Source organism: Chiloscyllium punctatum, chromosome 26 (assembly GCF_047496795.1).
Source record: "Chiloscyllium punctatum isolate Juve2018m chromosome 26, sChiPun1.3, whole genome shotgun sequence".
Taxonomy (NCBI): domain Eukaryota; kingdom Metazoa; phylum Chordata; class Chondrichthyes; order Orectolobiformes; family Hemiscylliidae; genus Chiloscyllium; species Chiloscyllium punctatum.
In genome coordinates this window covers 64,308,801-64,332,680 of record NC_092764.1, presented here as the reverse complement: position 1 = coordinate 64,332,680, position 23,880 = coordinate 64,308,801, and the positions used below count along the sequence as shown (strand labels likewise).

The window sequence follows — 23,880 nt, the reverse complement described above, 5'->3', positions numbered from 1 at the left end:
TGCAGTGTAGCCTCAGTGCTGAATCCTCGGACAGTGCAGTGTAGCCTCAGTGCTGAATCCTCGGACAGTGCAGTGTTCCCTCAGTCCTGACCCTCGGACAGTGCAGTGTTCCCTTAGTCCTGACCCTCGGACACTGCAGTGTTCCCTCAGTCCTGACACTCGGACAGTGCAGTGTAGCCTCAGTGCTGAATCCTCGGACAGTGCAGTGTAGCCTCAGTGCTGAATCCTCGGACAGTGCAGTGTAGCCTCAGTGCTGAATCCTCGGACAGTGCAGTGTTCCCTCAGTGCTGAATCCTCGGACAGTGCAGTATTCCCTCAGTGCTGAATCCTCGGACAGTGCAGTGTTCCCTCAGTCCTGAATCCTCGGATCGTGCAGTGCTCCCTCAATCCTGACCCTCGGACAGTGCAGTGTTCCCTCAGTCCTGAATCCTCGGACAGTGCAGTGTTCCCTCGGACAGAGCAATGCTCCCTCAGTCCTGATCCTCGGACAGTGCAGTGTAGCCTCAGTGCTGAATTCTTGGACAATGCAGTGTTCCCTCTGTCCTGAATCCTTGGACAGTGCAGTGTTCCCTCGGACAGTGCAGTGTTCCATCAGTCCTGAATTCTCGGACAGTGCCGTGCTCCCTCAGTCCTGACCCTCGGACAGTGCAGTGCTCCCTCAGTCCTGACCCTCGGACAGTGCAGTGATCCCTCAGTCCTGACCCTCGGACAGTGCAGTGTTCCCTCGGACAGAGCAATGCTCCCTCAGTCCTGATCCTCGGACAGTGCAGTGTCGCCTCAGTGCTGAATTCTTGGACAATCCTGTGTTCCTTCTGTCCTGAATCCTTGGACAGTGCAGTGTTCCTTCGGACAGTGCAGTGTTCCATCAGTCCTGAATTCTCGGACAGTGCAGTGTTCCCTCAGTCGTGACCCTCGGAATGCAGTTCTCCCTCAGTCCTGAATCCTCGGACAGTGCAGCGTTCCCTCAGTCCTGCCCCTCAGATGGTGCTGCGCTCTCTCAGTCCTGAATCCTCGGACAGTGCCGTGCTCCCTCAGTCCTGACCCTCGGACAGTGCAGTGCTCCCTCTGTCCTGACCCTCAGACAGTGCAGTGCTCCCTCTGTCCTGACCCTCGGACAGTGCAGTGCTCCCTCAGTCCTGACCCTCGGACAGTGCAGTGTTCCCTCAGTCCTGACCCTCGGACAGTGCAGTGTTCCCTCAGTCCTGAATCCTTGGACAGTGCAGTGTTCCCTCGGACAGTGCAGTGTTCCCTCAGTCCTAAGCCTCGGACAGTGCAGTGTTCCATCAGTCCTGAATTCTCGGACAGTGCAGTGTTCCCTCAGTCGTGACCCTCGGACAGTGCAGTTCTCCCTCAGTCCTGAATCCTCGGACAGTGCAGCGTTCCCTCAGTCCTGCCCCTCAGATGGTGCAGCGCTCTCTCAGTCCTGAATCCTCGGACAGTGCCGTGCTCCCTCAGTCCTGACCCTCGGACAGTGCAGTGATCCCTCAGTCCTGACCCTCGGACAGTGCAGTGTTCCCTCAGTCCTGACCCTCGGACAGTGCAGTGTTCCCTCAGTCCTGAATCCTCGGACAGTGCAGTGCTCCCTCAGAACTGACCCTCGGACTGTGCAGTGTTCCCTCATTCCTGAAGCCTTGGACAGTGCCGTGTTCTCTCAGTCCTGACCCTCGGACAGTGCAGTGCTCCCTCAGTCCTGAATCCTCGGACAGTGCAGTGTTCCCTTAGTCCTGAATCCTCGGACAGTGCAGTGTTCCCTCAGTCCTGAATCCTCGGACAGTGCAGTGTTCCCTCAGTCCTGAAATCACGGACAGTGCAGTGTTCCCTCAGTCCTGACCCTCGGACAGTGCCGTGCTCCCTCGATCCTGACCCGCGGACAGTGCAATGCTCCCTCAGTCCTGAATCCTCAGACAGTGCTGTGTTCCCTCAGTCCTGAATCCTTGGACAGTGCAGTGTTCCCTCAGTCCTGACCATCAATTGGAGCAGCGCTCTTTCAGTCCTGATCCTCGGACAGTGCAGTGCTCCCGGGATCCTGACCCTCGGACAGTGCAGTGTTCCCTCACTCCTGAATCCTCGGACAGTGCGTTGTTTCCTCAGCCCTGAATCCTCGGACAGTGCGGTGTTCCCTCAGCCCTGAATCCTCGTACAGTGCGGTGTTCCCTCAGCCCTGAATCCTCGGACAGTGCGGTGTTCCCTCAGCCCTGAATCCTCGGACAGTGCGGTGTTCCCTCAGCCCTGAATCCTCGGACAGTGCGGTGTTCCCTCAGCCCTGAATCCTCGGACAGTGCGGTGTTCCCTCAGCCCTGAATCCTCGGACAGTGCGGTGTTCCCTCAGCCCTGAATCCTCGGACAGTGCGGTGTTCCCTCAGCCCTGAATCCTTGGACAGTGCAGTGTTCACTCAGTGCTGACCCTCGGACAGTGCAGTGTTTCCTCAGTACTGAATCCTCGGACACTGCAGTGCACCCTCAGTCCTGGCTGTCGGACAGTGCAGTTTCCCCTCAGTCCTGACCCTCGGACAGTGCAGTGTTCCCTCAGTCCTGAATCCTTGGACAGTGCAGTGTTCCCTCGGACAGAGCAGTCCTGACCCTCGCACAGTGCAGTGTTCTCTCAGTCCTGACCCTCGGACAGTGCAGTACAGTGCAGTGTAGCCTCAGTGCTGAATCCTCGGTCAGTGTAGTGTTCCCTCAGTCCTGAATCCTCGGATCGTGCAGTGTTCCCTCAGTCCTGACCCTGGGACAGTGCAGTGCTCCCTCAGTCCTGAATCCTCGGACAGTGCAGTGTTCCCTCGGACAGAGCAATGCTCCCTCAGTCCTGATCCTCGGACAGTGCAGTGTAGCCTCAGTGCTGAATTCTCGGACAATGCAGTGTTCCCTCTGTCCTGAATCCTTGGCCAGTGCAGTTTTCCCTCGGACAGTGCAGTGTTCCCTCAGTCCTGAATCCTCGGACAGTGCAGTGCTCCCTCAGAACTGACCCTCGGACAGTGCAGTGTTCCCTCATTCCTGAAGCCTCGGACAGTGCAATGTTCTCTCAGTCCTGGATCCTCGGACAGTGCCGTGCTCCCTCAGTCCTGACCCTCGGACAGTGCAGTGTTCCCTCAGTCCTGACCCTCGGACAGTGCAGTGTTCCCTCAGTCCTGACCCTCGGACAGTGCAGTGTTCCCTCAGTCCTGACCCTCGGACAGTGCAGTGTTCCCTCAGTCCTGACCCTCGGACAGTGCAGTGTTCCCTCAGTCCTGACCCTCGGACAGTGCAGTGTTCCCTCAGTCCTGACCCTCGGACAGTGCAGTGTTCCCTCAGTCCTGACCCTCGGACAGTGCAGTGTTCCCTCAGTCCTGACCCTCGGACAGTGCAGTGTTCCCTCAGTCCTGACCCTCGGACAGTGCAGTGTTCCCTCAGTCCTGACCCTCGGACAGTGCAGTGTTCCCTCAGTCCTGACCCTCGGACAGTGCAGTGTTCCCTCAGTCCTGACCCTCGGACAGTGCAGTGTTCCCTCAGTCCTGACCCTCGGACAGTGCAGTGTTCCCTCAGTCCTGACCCTCGGACAGTGCAGTGTTCCCTCAGTCCTGACCCTCGGACAGTGCAGTGTTCCCTCAGTCCTGACCCTCGGACAGTGCAGTGTAGCCTCAGTGCTGAATCCTCGGACAGTGCAGTGTTCCCTCAGTCCTGAATCCTCGGACAGTGCAGTGCTCCCTCAGTCCTGACCCTGGGACAGTGCAGTGCTCCCTCAGTCCTGACCCTCGGACAGTGCAGTGTTCCCTCAGTCCTGAATCCTCGGACAGTGCCGTGTTCCCTCAGTCCTGACCCTGGGACAGTGCAGTGCTCCCTCAGTCCTGACCCTTGGACAGTGCAGTGTTCCCTTAGTCCTGAATCCTCGGACAGTGCAATGCTCCCTCAATACTGAACCTTGAACAGTGCAGTGTTCCCTCAGTCGTGAATCCTCGGACAGTGCAGTCCTCCCTCAATACTGACCCTTGAACAGTGCAGTGTTCCCTCAGTCCTGAATTCTCGGACAGTGCAGTGTTCCCTCAGTCCTGAATCCCCGGACAGTGCAGTGTTCCCTCAGTCCTGAATTCACGGATAGTGCAGTGTTCCCTCAGTCCTGACCCTCGGACAGTGCCTTGCTCCCTCCATCCTGACCCTCGGACAGTGCCTTGCTCCCTCAGTCCTGACCCTCGGACAGTGCAGTGTTCCCTCAGTCCTGACCCTCGGACAGTGCAGTGTTCCCTCAGTCCTGACCCTCGGACAGTGCAGTGTTCCCTCAGTCCTGAATCCTCGCACAGTGCAGTGCACCCTCAGTCCTGACCCTCGGACAGTGCAGTGTTCCCTCAGTCCTGACCCTCTGACAGTGCAGTGTTCCCTCAGTCCTGAATCCTCGCACAGTGCAGTGCTCCCTCAGTCCTGACCCTGGGACACTGCAGTGTTCCCTCAGTCCTGAATCCTCGGACAGTGCAGTGCTCCCTCAGTCCTGACCCTGGGACAGTGCAGTGCTCCCTCAGTCCAGACCCTCTGACAGTGCAGTGTTCCCTCAGTCCTGATCCTCGGACAGTGCAGTGTTCCCTCAGTCCTGAATCCTCGCACAGTGCAGTGCACCCTCAGTCCTGACCCTCCGACAGTGCAGTGTTCTCTCAGTCCTGGATCCTCGGACAGTGCCGTGCTCCCTCAGTCCTGACCCTTGGACAGTGCAGTGTTCCCTCAGTCCTGACCCTCGGACAGTGCAGTTCTCCCTTAGTCCTGAATCCTCGGACAGTACAGCGATCCCTCAGTCCTGCCCCTCCAATGGTGCTGCACTCTCTCAGTCCTGAATCCTCGGACAGTGCAGTGCTCCCTCAGTCCTGACCCTCGGACAGTGCATTGCTCCCTCAGTTCTGACCCTCGGACAGTGCAGTGCTCCCTCAGTCCTGACCCTCGGACAGTGCAGTGCTCCCTCAGTCCTGACCCTCGGACAGTGCAGTGCTCCCTCAGTCCTGACCCTCGGACAGTGCAGTGCTCCCTCAGTCCTGACCCTCGGACAGTGCAGTGTTCCCTCAGTCCTGACCCTGGGACAGTGCCGTGCTCCCTCAGTCCTGACCCTCGGACAGTGCAGTGTTCCCTCAGTCCAAAGCCTCGGACAGTGCCGTGTTCCCTCAATCCTGACCCTCGGACAGTGCCGTGTTCTCTCAGTCCTGACCCTCGGACAGTGCAGTGCTCCCTCAGTCCTGAATCCTCGGACAGTGCAGTGTTCCCTTAGTCCTGACCCTCGGACAGTGCAATGTTCCCTCAGTCCTGACCCTCGGACAGTGCAGTGTTCCCTCAGTCCTGATCCTCGGACAGTGCAGTGTAGCCTCAGTCCTGACCCTGGGACAGTGCAGTGTTCCCTCAGTCCTGAATCCTCGGACAGTGCAGTGTTCCCTCAGTCCTGACCCTCGGACAGTGCAGTGTTCCCTTAGTCCTGACCCTCGGACACTGCAGTGTTCCCTCAGTCCTGACACTCGGAGAGTGCAGTGTAGCCTCAGTGCTGAATCCTCGGACAGTGCAGTGTAGCCTCAGTGCTGAATCCTCGGACAGTGCAGTGTTCCCTCAGTCCTGACCCTCGGACAGTGCAGTGTTCCCTTAGTCCTGACCCTCGGACACTGCAGTGTTCCCTCAGTCCTGACACTCGGACAGTGCAGTGTAGCCTCAGTGCTGAATCCTCGGACAGTGCAGTGTAGCCTCAGTGCTGAATCCTCGGACAGTGCAGTGTTCCCTCAGTGCTGAATCCTCGGACAGTGCAGTATTCCCTCAGTGCTGAATCCTCGGACAGTGCAGTGTTCCCTCAGTCCTGAATCCTCGGATCGTGCAGTGCTCCCTCAATCCTGACCCTCGGACAGTGCAGTGTTCCCTCAGTCCTGAATCCTCGGACAGTGCAGTGTTCCCTCGGACAGAGCAATGCTCCCTCAGTCCTGATCCTCGGACAGTGCAGTGTAGCCTCAGTGCTGAATTCTTGGACAATGCAGTGTTCCCTCTGTCCTGAATCCTTGGACAGTGCAGTGTTCCCTCGGACAGTGCAGTGTTCCATCAGTCCTGAATTCTCGGACAGTGCCGTGCTCCCTCAGTCCTGACCCTCGGACAGTGCAGTGCTCCCTCAGTCCTGACCCTCGGACAGTGCAGTGATCCCTCAGTCCTGACCCTCGGACAGTGCAGTGTTCCCTCGGACAGAGCAATGCTCCCTCAGTCCTGATCCTCGGACAGTGCAGTGTCGCCTCAGTGCTGAATTCTTGGACAATGCTGTGTTCCTTCTGTCCTGAATCCTTGGACAGTGCAGTGTTCCTTCGGACAGTGCAGTGTTCCATCAGTCCTGAATTCTCGGACAGTGCAGTGTTCCCTCAGTCGTGACCCTCGGAATGCAGTTCTCCCTCAGTCCTGAATCCTCGGACAGTGCAGCGTTCCCTCAGTCCTGCCCCTCAGATGGTGCTGCGCTCTCTCAGTCCTGAATCCTCGGACAGTGCCGTGCTCCCTCAGTCCTGACCCTCGGACAGTGCAGTGCTCCCTCAGTCCTGACCCTCAGACAGTGCAGTGCTCCCTCTGTCTGACCCTCGGACAGTGCAGTGCTCCCTCAGTCCTGACCCTCGGACAGTGCAGTGTTCCCTCAGTCCTGACCCTCGGACAGTGCAGTGTTCCCTCAGTCCTGAATCCTTGGACAGTGCAGTGTTCCCTCGGACAGTGCAGTGTTCCCTCAGTCCTAAGCCTCGGACAGTGCAGTGTTCCATCAGTCCTGAATTCTCGGACAGTGCAGTGTTCCCTCAGTCGTGACCCTCGGACAGTGCAGTTCTCCCTCAGTCCTGAATCCTCGGACAGTGCAGCGTTCCCTCAGTCCTGCCCCTCAGATGGTGCAGCGCTCTCTCAGTCCTGAATCCTCGGACAGTGCCGTGCTCCCTCAGTCCTGACCCTCGGACAGTGCAGTGATCCCTCAGTCCTGACCCTCGGACAGTGCAGTGTTCCCTCAGTCCTGAATCCTTGCACAGTGCAGTGCACCCTCAGTCCTGACCCTCGGACAGTGCAGTGTTCCCTCAGTCCTGAATCCTCGGACAGTGCAGTGCTCCCTCAGAACTGACCCTCGGACTGTGCAGTGTTCCCTCATTCCTGAAGCCTTGGACAGTGCCGTGTTCTCTCAGTCCTGACCCTCGGACAGTGCAGTGCTCCCTCAGTCCTGAATCCTCGGACAGTGCAGTGTTCCCTTAGTCCTGAATCCTCGGACAGTGCAGTGTTCCCTCAGTCCTGAATCCTCGGACAGTGCAGTGTTCCCTCAGTCCTGAAATCACGGACAGTGCAGTGTTCCCTCAGTCCTGACCCTCGGACAGTGCCGTGCTCCCTCGATCCTGACCCGCGGACAGTGCAATGCTCCCTCAGTCCTGAATCCTCAGACAGTGCTGTGTTCCCTCAGTCCTGAATCCTTGGACAGTGCAGTGTTCCCTCAGTCCTGACCATCAATTGGAGCAGCGCTCTTTCAGTCCTGATCCTCGGACAGTGCAGTGCTCCCGGGATCCTGACCCTCGGACAGTGCAGTGTTCCCTCACTCCTGAATCCTCGGACAGTGCAGTGTTCCCCCAGTCGTGACCCTCGGACAGTGCAGTGTTCCCTCAATCCTGAATCCACGATCAGTGCGGTGTTCCCTCAGCCCTGAATCCTCGGACAGTGCGTTGTTTCCTCAGCCCTGAATCCTCGGACAGTGCGGTGTTCCCTCAGCCCTGAATCCTCGTACAGTGCGGTGTTCCCTCAGCCCTGAATCCTCGTACAGTGCGGTGTTCCCTCAGCCCTGAATCCTCGGACAGTGCGGTGTTCCCTCAGCCCTGAATCCTCGGACAGTGCGGTGTTCCCTCAGCCCTGAATCCTTGGACAGTGCAGTGTTCCCTCAGTCCTGAATCCTCGGACAGTGCTGTGTTCCCTCAGCCCTGAATCCTCGGACAGTGCAGTCTTCCCTCGGACAGTGCAGTGTTCCCTCAGTCCTGAATCCTCGGACACTGCAGTGTTCCCTCACTCCTGACCCTTGGACAGTGCAGTGTTCCCTCAGTCCTGAATCCTTGGACAGTGCAGTGTTCCCTCAGTCCTGAATCCTTGGACAGTGCAGTGTTCCCTCAGTCCTGACCCTCAGATGGAACAGCGCTCTCTCAGTCCTGAAACCTCGGACAGTGCAGTGATCCCTCGGTCCTGATCATCGGACAGTGCAGTGTTCCCTCAGTCCGGAATCCTCGGACAGTGCAGTGTTCCCTCAGTCCTGAACCCTCGGACAGTGCATTGTTCCCTCAGTCCTGACCCTCGAACGGTGCAGTGTTCCCTCAGTCCTGTCCCTCGGATGGTGCAGTGTTCCCTCAGTCCTGAATCCTCGGACAGTGCAGTGTTACCCCAGTCCTGACCCTCGGACAGTGCAGTGTTCCCACATTCCTGACCCTCGGACAGTGCCGTGTTCCCTCAATCATGGCCTTCCGACAGTGCCGTGTTCCCTCAGTCCTGACCCTCGGACAGTGCAGTGTTCCCTCAGTTCCGACCTTCTGACAGTGCAGTGTTCACTCAGTCCGGAATCCTCGGACAGTGCAGTGTTCCCTCAGTCCTGAACCCTCGGACAGTGCATTGTTCCCTCAGTCCTGACCCTCGAACGGTGCAGTGTTCCCTCAGTCCTGTCCCTCGGATGGTGCAGTGTTCCCTCAGTCCTGAATCCTCGGACAGTGCAGTGTTACCCCAGTCCTGGCCCTCGGACAGTGCAGTGTTCCCACAGTCCTGACCCTCGGACAGTGCCGTGTTCCCTCAATCCTGGCCTTCCGACAGTGCCGTGTTCCCTCAATCCTGGCCTTCCGACAGTGCAGTGTTCCCTCAGTTCCGACCTTCTGACAGTGCAGTGATCCCTCAGTCCGGAATCCTCGGACAGTGCAGTGTTCCCTCAGTCCGGAGTCCTCGGACAGTGCAGTGTTCCCTCAGTCCTGACCCTCAGACGGTGCAGCGCTCTCTCAGTCCTGAATTCTTGGACAGTGCAATGTTCACTGAGTCCTGAATCCTCGGACAGTGCAGTGTTCCCTCAGTCCTGAATCCTCGGACAGTGCAGTGTTCCCTCAGTCCTGAATCCTCGGACAGTGCAGTGTTCCCTCAGTCCTGAATCCTCGGACAGTGCAGTGTTCCCTCAGTCCTGAATCCTCGGACAGTGCAGTGTTCCCTCAGTCCTGAATCCTCGGACAGTGCAGTGTTCCCTCAGTCCTGAATCCTCGGACAGTGCAGTGTTCCCTCAGTCCTGAATCCTCGGACAGTGCAGTGTTCCCTCAGTCCTGAATCCTCGGACAGTGCAGTGTTCCCTCAGTCCTGAATCCTCGGACAGTGCAGTGTTCCCTCAGTCCTGAATCCTCGGACAGTGCAGTGTTCCCTCAGTCCTGAATCCTCGGACAGTGCAGTGTTCCCTCAGTCCTGAATCCTCGGACAGTGCAGTGTTCCCTCAGTCCTGAATCCTCGGACATGGCAGTGTTCCCTCAGTCCTGAATCCTCGGACAGTGCAGTGTTCCCTCAGTCCTGAATCCTCGGACAGTGCAGTGTTCCCTCAGTCTTGAATCCTCGGACAGTGCAGTGTTCCCTCAGTCCTGAGTCCTCGGACAGTGCAGTGTTCCCTCAGTCCTGAATCCTCGGACAGTGCAGTGTTCCCTCAGTCCGGAATCCTCGGACAGTGCAGTGTTCCCTCAGTCCTGAATCCTCGGACAGTGCAGTGCTCCCTCAGTCCTGACCCTCGGACAGTGCAGTGTTCCCTCAGTTCCGACCTTCTGACAGTGCAGTGATCCCTCAGTCCGGAATCCTCGGACAGTGCAGTGTTCCCTCAGTCCGGAATCCTCGGACAGTGCAGTGTCCCCTCAGTCCTGACCCTCAGACGGTGCAGCGCTCTCTCAGTCCTGAATTCTTGGACAGTGCAATGTTCCCTGAGTCCTGAATCCTCGGACAGTGCAGTGTTCCCTCAGTCCTGAATCCTCGGACAGTGCAGTGTTCCCTCAGTCCTGACCCTCGGACGGCGCAGTGTTCCCTCAGTCCTGACCCTCGGACGGCGCAGTGTTCCCTCAGTCCTGACCCTCGGACGGCGCAGTGTTCCCTCAGTCCTGACCCTCGGACGGCGCAGTGTTCCCTCAGTCCTGACCCTCGGACGGCGCAGTGTTCCCTCAGTCCTGACCCTCGGACGGCGCAGTGTTCCCTCAGTCCTGACCCTCGGACGGCGCAGTGTTCCCTCAGTCCTGACCCTCTGACGGCGCAGTGTTCCCTCAGTCCTGACCCTCGGACGGCGCAGTGTTCCCTCAGTCCTGACCCTCGGACGGCGCAGTGTTCCCTCAGTCCTGACCCTCGGACGGCGCAGTGTTCCCTCAGTCCTGACCCTCGGACGGCGCAGTGTTCCCTCAGTCCTGACCCTCGGACGGCGCAGTGTTCCCTCAGTCCTGACCCTCGGACGGCGCAGTGTTCCCTCAGTCCTGACCCTCGGACGGCGCAGTGTTCCCTCAGTCCTGACCCTCGGACGGCGCAGTGTTCCCTCAGTCCTGACCCTCGGACGGCGCAGTGTTCCCTCAGTCCTGACCCTCGGACGGCGCAGTGTTCCCTCAGTCCTGACCCTCGGACGGCGCAGTGTTCCCTCAGTCCTGACCCTCGGACGGCGCAGTGTTCCCTCAGTCCTGACCCTCGGACGGCGCAGTGTTCCCTCAGTCCTGACCCTCGGACGGCGCAGTGTTCCCTCAGTCCTGACCCTCGGACGGCGCAGTGTTCCCTCAGTCCTGACCCTCGGACGGCGCGGTGTTCCCTCAGTCCTGACCCTCGGACGGTGCGGTGTTCCCTCAGTCCTGCCCCTCGGACGGTGCGGTGTTCCCTCAGTCCTGCCCCTCGGACGGTGCGGTGTTCCCTCAGTCCTGCCCCTCGGACGGTGCGGTGTTCCCTCAGTCCTGCCCCTCGGACGGTGCGGTGTTCCCTCAGTCCTGCCCCTCGGACGGTGCGGTGTTCCCTCAGTCCTGCCCCTCGGACGGTGCGGTGTTCCCTCAGTCCTGCCCCTCGGACGGTGCGGTGTTCCCTCAGTCCTGCCCCTCGGACGGTGCGGTGTTCCCTCAGTCCTGCCCCTCGGACGGTGCGGTGTTCCCTCAGTCCTGCCCCTCGGACGGTGCGGTGTTCCCTCAGTCCTGCCCCTCGGACGGTGCGGTGTTCCCTCAGTCCTGCCCCTCGGACGGTGCGGTGTTCCCTCAGTCCTGCCCCTCGGACGGTGCGGTGTTCCCTCAGTCCTGCCCCTCGGACGGTGCGGTGTTCCCTCAGTCCTGCCCCTCGGACGGTGCGGTGTTCCCTCAGTCCTGCCCCTCGGACGGTGCGGTGTTCCCTCAGTCCTGCCCCTCGGACGGTGCGGTGTTCCCTCAGTCCTGCCCCTCGGACGGTGCGGTGTTCCCTCAGTCCTGCCCCTCGGACGGTGCGGTGTTCCCTCAGTCCTGCCCCTCGGACGGTGCGGTGTTCCCTCAGTCCTGCCCCTCGGACGGTGCGGTGTTCCCTCAGTCCTGCCCCTCGGACGGTGCGGTGTTCCCTCAGTCCTGCCCCTCGGACGGTGCGGTGTTCCCTCAGTCCTGCCCCTCGGACGGTGCGGTGTTCCCTCAGTCCTGCCCCTCGGACGGTGCGGTGTTCCCTCAGTCCTGCCCCTCGGACGGTGCGGTGTTCCCTCAGTCCTGCCCCTCGGACGGTGCGGTGTTCCCTCAGTCCTGCCCCTCGGACGGTGCGGTGTTCCCTCAGTCCTGCCCCTCGGACGGTGCGGTGTTCCCTCAGTCCTGACCCTCGGACGGTGCGGTGTTCCCTCAGTCCTGACCCTCGGACGGTGCGGTGTTCCCTCAGTCCTGACCCTCGGACGGTGCGGTGTTCCCTCAGTCCTGACCCTCGGACGGTGCGGTGTTCCCTCAGTCCTGACCCTCGGACGGTGCGGTGTTCCCTCAGTCCTGACCCTCGGACGGTGCGGTGTTCCCTCAGTCCTGACCCTCGGACGGTGCGGTGTTCCCTCAGTCCTGACCCTCGGACGGTGCGGTGTTCCCTCAGTCCTGACCCTCGGACGGTGCGGTGTTCCCTCAGTCCTGACCCTCGGACGGTGCGGTGTTCCCTCAGTCCTGACCCTCGGACGGTGCGGTGTTCCCTCAGTCCTGACCCTCGGACGGTGCGGTGTTCCCTCAGTCCTGACCCTCGGACGGTGCGGTGTTTCCTCAGTCCTGACCCTCGGACGGTGCAGTGTTCCCTCAGTCCTGCATTGTTGAACTAGCTGAGAATATTGCTCAAGTCTCACGAGTGAGGCATGAATAGACATCATCTGACTGAGCGGAGATTGTGTCATGGCATCTAGTCGCTGCCAGCTATCCTGAGCTAACAGGGATGTATCTTCCTGATCATTTCCCGTGTGCACAGATGTTGCTTCCATTGGAATAATCCATTCAGCACTGTTACCAAACACATATTGATCTCACAATCTCATTACTTTCTGACAGGCAATGAGTATTTTACTGCTGCCCCAAAACATTGCGGAGAGTTTGAGGAGCTTAACGGAGATGGTGGATGAGATCTGGTACTATGCAGGAGACAGGTCCATAGACGTGAGTAACAAATCCCAGCATTCCAGAAAGGGAACAAATTTGCAGGGTGTGGAATCTGTAGGTAAACCTATTTGGGTATGGGAGGTGGGTTTGTGTGGAATGGTGTCTTGAAGAGGGTGGGTTTGCATGGGATGGGGGTACACACAGGGACAGTGTGTATGGGATCAGGGCACAGTGTGTGTAGCAAGGGGTTACATGGAGGGAGGGAGTGTAAATGGGGTGGTGTTTGCATGGGGTTGGAGTTGGCACGGGGGGGTGGGGGGTGGTCTAGTAGGCTTTGCTGGGATTTGCACAGGGATTACATGTGCATGGGGAGGGAATAGGCACGGGTGGGATTTGCACAGGGATTAAATGTGCATGGGGAGGGAATAGGCACGGGTGGGATTTGCACAGGGATTAAATGTGCATGGGGAGGGAATAGGCACGGGTGGGATTTGCACAGGGATTACATGTGCATGGGGAGGGAGTAGGCACGGGGTGGGATTTGCACAGGGATTACATGTGCATGGGGAGGGAATAGGCACGGGGTGGGATTTGCACAGGGATTGTACAGGGATTACATGTGCATGGGGAGGGGGGAGGAACTGGGTGGGATTTGCCTAGGAGTAGGCTCAGCATGGAGGTGGTATTTGCAGATGGGGTTGGGATTGACATGGGGTGGGCTTGCATGGAGGTGTGGTTTACACAGGGATGTGATTTGCACGGGGGACTGTCTGCAGGAAGCAGGGTGAGGACCAGTGAACATCCAGTAACTGTGACATTGTGCGTTGTTTACCTGGGAGCAGTCGAGCTGGTATACCAAGCGAGCTATCTTGGCTGGAATCTACAACACGACAGAGCTGGTGCTGCTTCAGGATTCTTCCCCGGATTATGAAGATACTTGGAACTTCCTGGAAAACCGTGTTCATGATGCTACCAACATGGCCCATTCTGCCAAACAGGTGAGGACCCAGTCAGCATCCACATTACCTGAGAGACAGCTCGGTCTGTCAGGGTCAACAGCTACATTTGGGTCTACACGTGTTTTGCTCAATCCTCATACTCAATGTTCCCCTAAAGCCACAGGGTGGCTGCTTGTTACAGAAGCACTGCCGCCATGCATTAACAGTATTCCTACGATATTCCTGCCATCCCACATAAGGTTGTAAGAAATAGGAACAAGAGCAGGAATGATATAACAAGCAAGGAGGTTTTCGGTGGATTTAAAAGTGTACAAATCCACAGGTCAGGATGAGTTATACCCCAGGCTGCTGTGGGAGATGAGGGGGCCCCTATTCAAATTTCAAACCCTTTCTGGCACAGCAGAGGTACCAGAGGACTGCTAAAGAAGGGTGTAGAGAGATTCCAGAGAACTACAGGCCAGTGAATTTCACATCAGTGGGAGGGAATCAGTTGGAGAAAATAGTTAAGGAAACATTAACTTCCAGTTGGAGAAGCAAGGATGGATCAAGAATGGTCAACAGAGGGAAGTCATGCCGAGCAAATCTAGTTGAATTTTTCAAGGAGTTGACAAGGTGAGTGTAGGGCAGTTGATGTTGTCTATGTGGATTTCTGCAAGATCTTTGACAAAGTCCCACACGGAAACAGAGAAAGAAGATAAAGCTAATGGTATCCAGGGTAATTTGGCAGGTTGGATGGACCCAAAATGGCTTACTAGTAGGAGACAGAGGGTGGTGGTAGAAGGCTGTGTGACTGGAACCCAGTGTGCATAGGCATACCCCAGAGATCAGCGCTGGGTCCTTTATTGGTTGTGATATTCAGAAACGATGGAGATGAGAATGTGGGGCTGTGAGGGGGAAATGGTAAGTTTGCAGCTAACACAAAGATTAGATGGTGGTTGTCAGTGAGGAGGACGATGTTGGGGGTACAGGAGCATATCAACAGATTTGTCAGGTGGAATTTAATTCTGATAACTGTGAGGTGATGCACTTTGGAAGAAGTAACAAGACAAGGGAATACTCAATGATTGTCAGAACACTAGGCAGCTGAGAGGAACAGAAGGATGTTGGTGGCCTTGTCCACAGAGCCCTGAAGGTGTCAGAACAGGTTAGATTAGATTCCCTACAGTATGGAAACAGGCCCTGCAGCCCAACGAGTCCACACTGACCTTCCAAAGAGTAACCTGCCGAGACCTATTCCCCAACACTATATTCACCCCTAACTAATGCACCTAACACAACGGGCAATTTAGCATGGCCAATTCAACTGACCAGCACATTTTTGGATTGTGGGAGGAAACCGGAGCACGCGGAGGAAACCTGCGCGGACACTGGGAGAATGTGCAAACTCCACACAGACAGTCACCCGAGGCAGGAATCGAACCCAGCTCCCTGCCACTGTGAGGCACCAGTGCTAACCACTGAGCCACCGTGCCGCCCCTCAAATAGGTTAATAGGTTAGTTTATAAGGCATATAGGACACTTGTCTTTATCAGTTGAGGCATAAATTATAAGAACAGGGAGGTTGTATTGGGCTGTACAGGACTTTGGTTAGGCCTTTGTGTACTTTTGGTCACCTCACGGTAGGAAGAATGTGATTGCATTGGAGGGGATGCAGAGGAGATTCACCGGGATTTGGCTGGGATGGAACACTTCAGCTATGAAGAGAGGTTGAATAAGAAGATTGAGGGGGACCTGGTAGAAGTGTTTAAGATTGTTTCTTAGTCAAAGGGTCACAAACAAGGCAGCATAATTTTAAAGTGAAGGGCAATAAGTGTAGAGATTTGGGAAAAAATATGTTTTCACCCAGTGGGAATGATCTGGAATGCGCTGCCACAGAGGGAGTTGAAATAGGAAACCTCACAATTCAAGGCCTAGTCTAGGAAAATGGGACTAGAATAGAAATTTCTTTGTAGAATTATAGAATCCCTACAGTCTGGAAACAGGCCCTTTGGCTCAATTAGTCCACATCAACCCTCCGAAGAGTAACCCACGCAGACCCATTCCCTACTACTCTGCATTTACCCCTGACTAATGCATCTAACCTGCACATCCCTGAACACTGTGTGCATTTAGCATGGCCAATTCACCTAACCTGCACACGTTTAGATTGAGGGAGGAAACCAGAGCACCCAGAGGAAACCCACACAGACACAGGGAGAAATGAGCAAACTCCAAACAGACAGTCGCCTGAGGCTGGAATCGAACCCTGGTCCCTGGCACTGTGAGGCAACAGTGCTAACCACTGAGCCACCATGCCTTCCTTAATAGTAGGTAAAAGTATATTTCTGTCAGTAGAAACTGGATAGGCTGAAGAGCCTCTTTTGTCCTTTTATGATTCTATGATTAAAGGTCACTTGGCCCTTCGACTCTGCCTGAACACTCCTGACTACTTATCTGCCTTTTCCTCATAGCTCCTGATTTCCCCTACTGATCAAGGAACTATTCATCTCGGCCCTAAATATATATACCGACTCTGCAGCCGTTGCTCTGTGGCAAGGAGTTCCAAAGAAATACATCGCTCAGTCTTAAATTGGCACTCCTTTATTCTGAGACTATGCCCTCTGGTCCTTCAATCTCCTGTATGGAGAATGAAGGACCTCTCAGCATTTACCCTGTCAAACCTTTTAAGAATCTTTAAATGTTTCAATGAGACAATAAGGTCATGAGACATTGAAAAGCTGGTTAAATGGAACTTTGTTTGTTGTTACTCACTATTCACACTCATCATACCCAGTCACCCTTCCCAATCATGCTCCTATCACACTGTGCAAACACTGACTCCCATGAAGTGTTCGCTCAATAGATGCATTCCCTTTGGAATTAGTCACTCCCTCCTTCTGTGGTCAGTCACCTGGAATAAACACTGGTACTTTAAACTAATAGAAGAGCCATTATGGGGGGGATGAAAGCTAAACTTAACTGGCGAATTAGGTTAGGCGAGAGATAATTGCAAATGTAGTGAGAGGCAATAGAAGCAATGTTTCAGAAATGATTGAATAGACGTATTTTAACAATTAAGAGACATTGCAAGGACCATTGCATGGTTGACTAATAAAGTTAATGATGATATCAAAGTCAAAGAAAAAGCATAACATTGTACTAAGATATCTGACAGGTCATTGGGACATAATAAAAAAAAAATTAATAAGGAGGGAAATATTTGAATAAGAGAGAAAGCTAGCTAGAAATATTATAACAGCGTGAGTTTCGATAGATATATGAAACAGAAAAGATTTGTACTAAGTGAGATTGGAAAATTATTTTGCATCAGTTCCATTATAGAGGGTACAAGCAACATCCCAGAGGTAGCTGTAAATCAGGAAATGGAAAGGAGGGAGGGACTTAAGGTAACTACAATCACCAGAGAAGTGTCGCTGAGCAAATTGTTGGAGCTGTGTGCTAACAAGTGCTGATGACCTTTATTCGATGGGTCTTAAAAGAAATGGCTAGAGAGATAGTTAATATGTTGGTTCTATTTTTTGAAAATTCCCTTGATTTGGTGAAGGTTCTGTTATACTGGAAAATCGTGAATGTAATTCCTTTATTCAAAAAAAAATGAGGGAGACAGAAAGCAGGAAACTACTGATCTTTCAGCTTAACATCAGGGAAATTGTTAGGAGGTATTATGAAAGACAGTAGGAAGGGCAGAAAGGTAAGTTCACAGTAATCAGGCAGAATCAAAATGGTTTTGTCAAAGGGAAATCATGTTTAACCAATTTATTGGAATTGTTTGAGAAAGAAACCTGAACTGTGGAGAAAGGGGAATAGATTTTGTAATAGATTTCCAGAAGGTGCCATACCAAAAGTTATTGCAGAAATAATGCTCCTGGTGTAGGGAGTAGCATGTTAGTGCTTGGCTGGCTAACGAGAATCAGAGAGTTTCCTGTTAGATGAGGAGAGGGTGGTTCTGTTGTTGGAAATTCGGGGAATAGGCTCATTGTTTAAAAGTAATGGATCTACCCTTTTATGACAGAGACGAGTTATTTTTCTGTGAGGACTCTTCTTTAAAAGGGGGTGGCAGCAGATTCATAGAGTCAGACAGCACAGAAACAATGGGTCCATGCTGGCCACGTTCCCAAACTAAACTCCTCCCACTTGCCTGCATTTGGCCCATAGCTCTCCAAACCTTCCCTATTCAGGGGCAAGTGGTGGGCTTGTTAGTGGGTGAACATTTTGGTGATGGCGACCACAATTCTGTGACTTTCACCTTGGTTATGGAGAGAGATAGGTGCGCACAACAAGGAAGTTTTTACAATTGGGGGAAGGGAAATTACGATGCTGTAAGACAGGATTTGAGGAGCATACGTTGGGAGCATAGGCTGTCAGGGAAGGATGTGGTGGAAATGTGGGACTTTTTCAAGGAGCAGATACGACGTGTCCTTGATATGTATGTACCGATCAGGCAGGAAAGAAATGGTCGTGTGAGGGAGCCTTGGTTGACGAGGGAGGTTGAATGTCTAGTAAAGAGGAAGAAGGAGGCTTACATAAGGTTGAGGAAACAAGGTTCAGACAGAGCAGTGGAGGGATACAGGATAGCCAGAAGGGACCTGAAGAAAGGGATTAGGAGAGCTAAGAGAGGGCATGAAAAATCCCTGGCGGATAGGATCAAGGATAACCCCAAGGCATTCTATGCGTATGTGAGAAACCTGAGAATGACGAGAACGAGGGTAGGTCCGATCAAGGACAGTGGTGGGAGACTGTGTATTGAGTCGGAAGAGATAGGAGAGGTCTTGAACAAGTACTTCTCTTCAGTATTTACGAACGAGAGGGACCGTATTGTTGAAGAGGAGAGTGTGAAACGGACTGATAAGCTAGAAGAGATACCTGTTAGGAAGGAAGATGTGTTGGACATTTTGAACAACTTGAGGATAGACAAGTCCCCCGGGCCTGACGGGATATATCCTAGGATTATGTGGGAAGCAAGAGAGGAAATTGCAGTACCGTTGGCAATGATCTTCTCGTCTTCACTGGCAACTGGGGTGGTACCAGGGGACTAGAGAGTAGCGAATGTTGTGCCCCTGTTCAAAAAAGGGAATAGGGATAACCCCGGGAATTACAGGCCAGTTAGTCTTACTTCTGTGGTAGGCAAAGTAATGGAAAGGGTACTGAGGGATAGGATTTACGAGTATCTGGAAAGACACTGCTTGATTAGGGACAGCCAGCACGGATGTGTGAAGGGTAGGTCTTGCCTTACAAGTCTTATTGAATTCTTTGAGGAGGTGACCAAGCATGTGGATGAGGGTAGAGCAGTGGATGTAGTGTACATGGATTTTAGTAAGGCATTTGATAAGGTTCCCCATGGTAGGCTTATGCGGAAAGTCAGGAGGCATGGGATAGAGGGAAATTTGGCCAATTGGATAGAAAACTGGCTAACCGGTCGAAGTCAGAGAGTGGTGGTAGATGGTAAATATTCAGCATGGAGTCCAGTTACAAGTGGAGTTCCGCAGGGATCAGTTCTGGGTCCTCTGCTGTTTGTAATTTTTATTAATGACTTAGAGGAGGGAGTCAAAGGGTGGGTCAGTAAATTTGCAGATGATACAAAGATAGGTGGAGTTGTGGACAGTGAGGAGGGCTGTTGTCGGCTGCAGAGGGACTTAGATATGATGCAGAGCTGGGCTGAGGAGTGGCAGATGGAGTTCAACCCTGTCAAGTGTGAGGTTGTCCATTTTGGAAGAACAAATAAGAATGCGGAATACAGGGTTAATGGTAGGGTTCTTGGTCAGGTGGAGGAACAGAGGGATCTTGGGGTCTATGTACATAGATCTTTGAAGGTTGCCACTCAGGTGGATAGAGTTTGTAAGAAGGCCTATGGAGTATTATCGTTCATTAGCAGAGGGATTGAATTCAAGAGTCGTGAGGTGATGTTGCAGCTGTATAGGACTTTGGTTAGGCCACATTTGGAGTACTGTGTGCAGTTCTGGTCGCCTCACTTTAGGAAAGATGTGGAAGCTTTGGAGAGGGTGCAGAGAAGATTTACCAGGATGCTGCCTGGAATGGAGAGTAGGTCGTACGAGGATAGGTTGAGAGTTCTCGGCCTTTTCTCGTTGGAACGGCGAAGGATGAGGGGTGACTTGATCGAGGTTTATAAGATGATCAGAGGAATAGATAGAGTAGACAGTCAGAAACTTTTTCCCCGGGTACAACAGAGTGTTACAAGGGGACATAAATTTAAGGTGAAGGGTGGAAGGTATAGGGGAGATGTCAGGGGTGGGTTCTTTACCCAGAGAGTGGTGGGGGCATGGAATGCGCTGCCCGAGGGAGTGGTAGAGTCAGATTCATTGGCGACCTTTAAGCGGCATTTGGATAGGTACATGGATGGGTGCTTAATCTAGGATAGAAGTTCGGCACAACATCGTGGGCCGAAGGGCCTGTTCTGTGCTGTATTGTTCTATGTTCTATGTTCTATTTCAAATGTTGCAACTGTACCCACATCCATCGCAGTTTGTTCCACAAATGAACCACTCTCTGTGTAACCATGTTGTGAGCAATCAAATCAAAACTGCAGCATCCCCCACCATGTTGTGTGATGGATAATGTACTGTGCTGATACATTAATCGGGTAAATTCGCTGCTAGTTTCCTCTTTTTAGGGTGGCATCTCAAGTATCTGACCAGTTCCCATATGATACACAAACTCCATTTGTGAAAAAGCTGAAAAAGCTCTGGTCAAAAACAATATGTATAACTGTAGTTTGATGGATTACATGATAGCAGTCAGGTAAAAATTACTTGGGATTATGTTGCTGAGATTATGAGGGAGTTCTAGATGGTTTATCTCCTTCAAGATCCAGAGCTGTTCTCCAACCTCCACTGGGATTAGAGATAATTGACTGTGTGTGAGAACAGTGGGGACTGTGATTGAAGCCAATGACTGTGTGTGTGATTGAGGGGGACGGTGATTGAAACCGATGACTGTGTGTGTGATTGAGGGGGACGGTGATTGAAGTCGACTGTGAGATTGAGGGGGACTGTGATTGAAGCCAATGACTGTATGTGTGTGATTGAGGGGACTGTGATTGAAGCCGACTGTGTGTGTGATTGAGGGGGACTGTGTTTGAGATTGAGGGGGACTGTGATTGAAGCCAATGACTGTATGTGTGTGATTGAGGGGACTGTGATTGAAGCCGACTGTGTGTGTGATTGAGGGGGACTGTGTTTGAGATTGAGGGGGACTGTGATTGAAGCCAATGACTGTGTGTGTGTTTGAGGGGACTGTGATTGAAACCAATGACTGTGTGATTGAGGGGGACTGTGATTGACGCCGGTGACTGTATGTGTGATTGAGGGGGATTGTGATTGAAGCTGATGACTGTGTGTGAGATTGAGGGGACTGTGATTTGGGGGGTCTGTGATTGAAGCCGATGACTGTGTGTGTGATTGAGGGGGGGGGACTTTAATGAAACCGATGACTGTGCTTGAGGGGACTGTGATTGAGGCCGATGACTGTGCGTGTGATTGAGGGGACTGTGATTGAAGCCGATGACTGTGCGTGTGATTGAGGGGACTGTGATTGAAGCCGATGACTGTGTGTGTGATTGCAGGGACTGAAATTGAAGCTGATGACTCTGTGTGTGTGTGAGTGAGGGGCCTGTGAGTGAAGCCGATGACTGTGAGAGAGATTTTGTGGCAGAGGAAGATTGATGAGCAAGGGAATGAAAGGTCATTTAGGGTGAGTGGTAATGTTGGAGCCATGCTCTGACTGAATGACTGAACAGGCTCAAGGGGCCCACGCTTAATTCATGTGTCTATATGACTATGCACTGACTCAGCTCAGTCATTTTGGGGTCGATCGCTCACTCACTCTGGGGTCACTCACTCGGTGGTGAGTTACTCACAATGGGGTAGAATCACTGAACTCCCATCACTCATGACTTCCTGTGGATTGAAGAGTGAGGCTTTAGCTCAGGAGCCTTTGACAAGGAGGTTGAGTGAAGTGATTACACCACAGTTGAAGAGGATGAAGACATGACTGCCCAGCTGGTTCAGTGCGCTACGTGCTTGATGTGGGAGGTCAACGACTCTGGTGTATCTGGCTCGTGGAAAGTATGTGCACATTAAGTTATTGACCGAGCATATTGCAGCGCTGATGAAAGAAGTCGAGGACCTTAGACTCATCCGAGAGAACGAGATCTTTCTGGACAAGACCTTCAGCGAGGTTATTACACCAATCATACCAGAAGAGAGCAGACGATGAGGAAGGCAGAGCGGACACAGGTGCAAGAGACCCCAGGGGAAATTCCTGTCAGGAACAAGTTGAATCTTTTGGAAACAGTAGAGACAGATGACACTGCCAGTCCGCGAGGCGGCCAGGTCCGTCAATCAAAAGTTGGCGTGGAGACAGAGCGGAAGAGTCGGACATTGCACACAGCCGTGGTAATAGGGAACTCCATAGTGAGAGGAACTGACCGGGGTTTTTGTGGCAGCAGATGGGACTTAAGGATGGTGTGTTGTCTTCCTGGTGCCAGGGTTAAAGGCATCACAGAGTGCAGGAAATCCTCAAGGACGAAGGTGGTGGTACATGTCAGCGCACATGATTTTGGGAAGAAGAGGAGGAACATACTACAGTGGGACTTCGGAGAACTAGGAAGAAGGCTGAAAAGCAGGACGTCCAAGGTGGTTATCTCCGGTTTGCTTCCAGTTCCTCGGGCTGGTGTGGCCAGAAACAGGGAAATAATGGACTTGAACGTGTGGCTGGGGAACTGGTGCAGGAAGCAAGGATTTAAATTTGTGGATCACTGGGGTGTGTTTTGTGGTAAGCATAAATCCTACAAGAGAGACACTTTGCAGCTTAATAGGTTAGGGACCAGCATTCTGGCAGGCAGGTTTACTACTGCAACACAGCTATGTTTAAACTAAGTAGCGGGGGGGAGGGGACAAACTGGATGTTTAAGAAGGAAATTGAAGGGAAAATTAGAACAAGGGAAGTCAAGAAAGACAACTGTATCAATGACACAGAAAACTCAGAAAGGGATCATGCTGTAAGGTTGAGTGAAATAGGAGTTGATGGGAAGGGTGAGGGCAGTAACAAATTAAAAATACTATATATGAATGCACGAAGCATTAGACATAAGATGGATGAGCTTGAGGCTCTTTTGGAAATTGGCAGATACGATATTGTGGGGATAGCTGAGATGTGGCTTCAAGTGGACAGGACCTGGGAAATGAATATTCAAGGTTACACGTGCTATCATAAGGACAGACTGATGGGCAGAGGGGGTGGGGTGGCCATGTTGGTAAGGGATGATATTCAGTCCCTTGCGCGGGGGTCCTAGAATCAGGGGATGTAGAGTCAGTAGGGATAGAGCTGAGAAACACTAAGGGTAAAAAGACCCTCTTGGGAGTTATCTATAGGCCCCCAAACAGTAGTCTGGATGTCAGATGTAAGTTGAATCAGGAGCTGAAATTGGCCTGTCGCAAAGATGTTACTACAGTTGTTATGGGGGATTTCAACATGCAGGTAGACTGGGAGAATCAGGATGGTATTGGACCTCAAGAAAGAGACTGTGTGGAGTGCCTCAGAGATGGATTCTTAGAACAGCTGGTGCTGGAGCCGACCAGGGAGAAGGCAATTCTGGATCTGGTATTGTGCAACGAACCAGAATTTGTCAGGGACCTCGAAGTGAAGGAGCCATTGGGATGTAGTGACCATAATACAATACGCTTCAATCTGCAATTTGAGTGGGAGAGGGTACAATCGGAAGTGACAATATTTCTGTTGAATAAAGGGAACTATGGAGTATGAGGGAGGAGCTAGCCAAAGTTCAATGGTGCAATACCTTAGCAGGGATGACAGTGGAGGAACAATGGCAGATGTTTCTGTGTATAATGCAGAAGTTGCAGGATCAGTTCATTCCAAAAAGGAAGAAAGATCCTATGAGGAGGCAGGGGTGGCCATGGCTGACGAGGGAAGTTAAGAAACATATAAAGTTAAAAAAGAAAGAGAATAACATCGCAAAGATAAGTGGGAAAACGGAGGACTGGGAAGCTTTTAAAGAACAACAGAGGATTACTAAGAAGGAAATACGCAGAGAAAAAAATGAGGTACAAAGGTAAACTGGCCAATAATATAAAAGCTTTTTTAGGTATGTGAAAGGGAAAAAAATGGTTAAGACTAAGATTGGGCCCTTGAAGACAAACAGGGGAATATATTACGGGGAACAAAGAAATGGCAGAAGAATTGAATTGGTACTTCAGATCTATGTTCACTGGGGAAGACACAAGCAATCTCCGAGGTAACAGTGGCTGAAGGACCTGAACTTAAGGAAATTTATTTTTGTCAGGAATTGGTGTTGGAGAGACTGTTAGGTCTGAAGGTTGATAAGTCCCCCGGGGCCTGATGGTCTACATCCCAGGGTACTGAAGGAAGTGGCTCGAGAA

General features: G+C 53.1%; 1 protein-coding gene across 2 annotated transcripts in view; it reads left to right on the top strand.

Moving 5' to 3' along the window:
• coq9 (coenzyme Q9 homolog (S. cerevisiae)) overlaps nucleotides 1–23,880 on the top strand; it is a 74,574-nt gene that overhangs the window by 46,235 nt on the left and 4,459 nt on the right. For both annotated transcript variants that reach the window (XM_072547553.1, XM_072547552.1), the window contains exons 6-7: nucleotides 12,459–12,563; nucleotides 13,349–13,504. In XM_072547553.1, coding sequence (XP_072403654.1) covers nucleotides 12,459–12,563; nucleotides 13,349–13,504 — 261 coding nt within the window. The remainder of the gene's footprint in view (nucleotides 1–12,458; nucleotides 12,564–13,348; nucleotides 13,505–23,880) is intronic.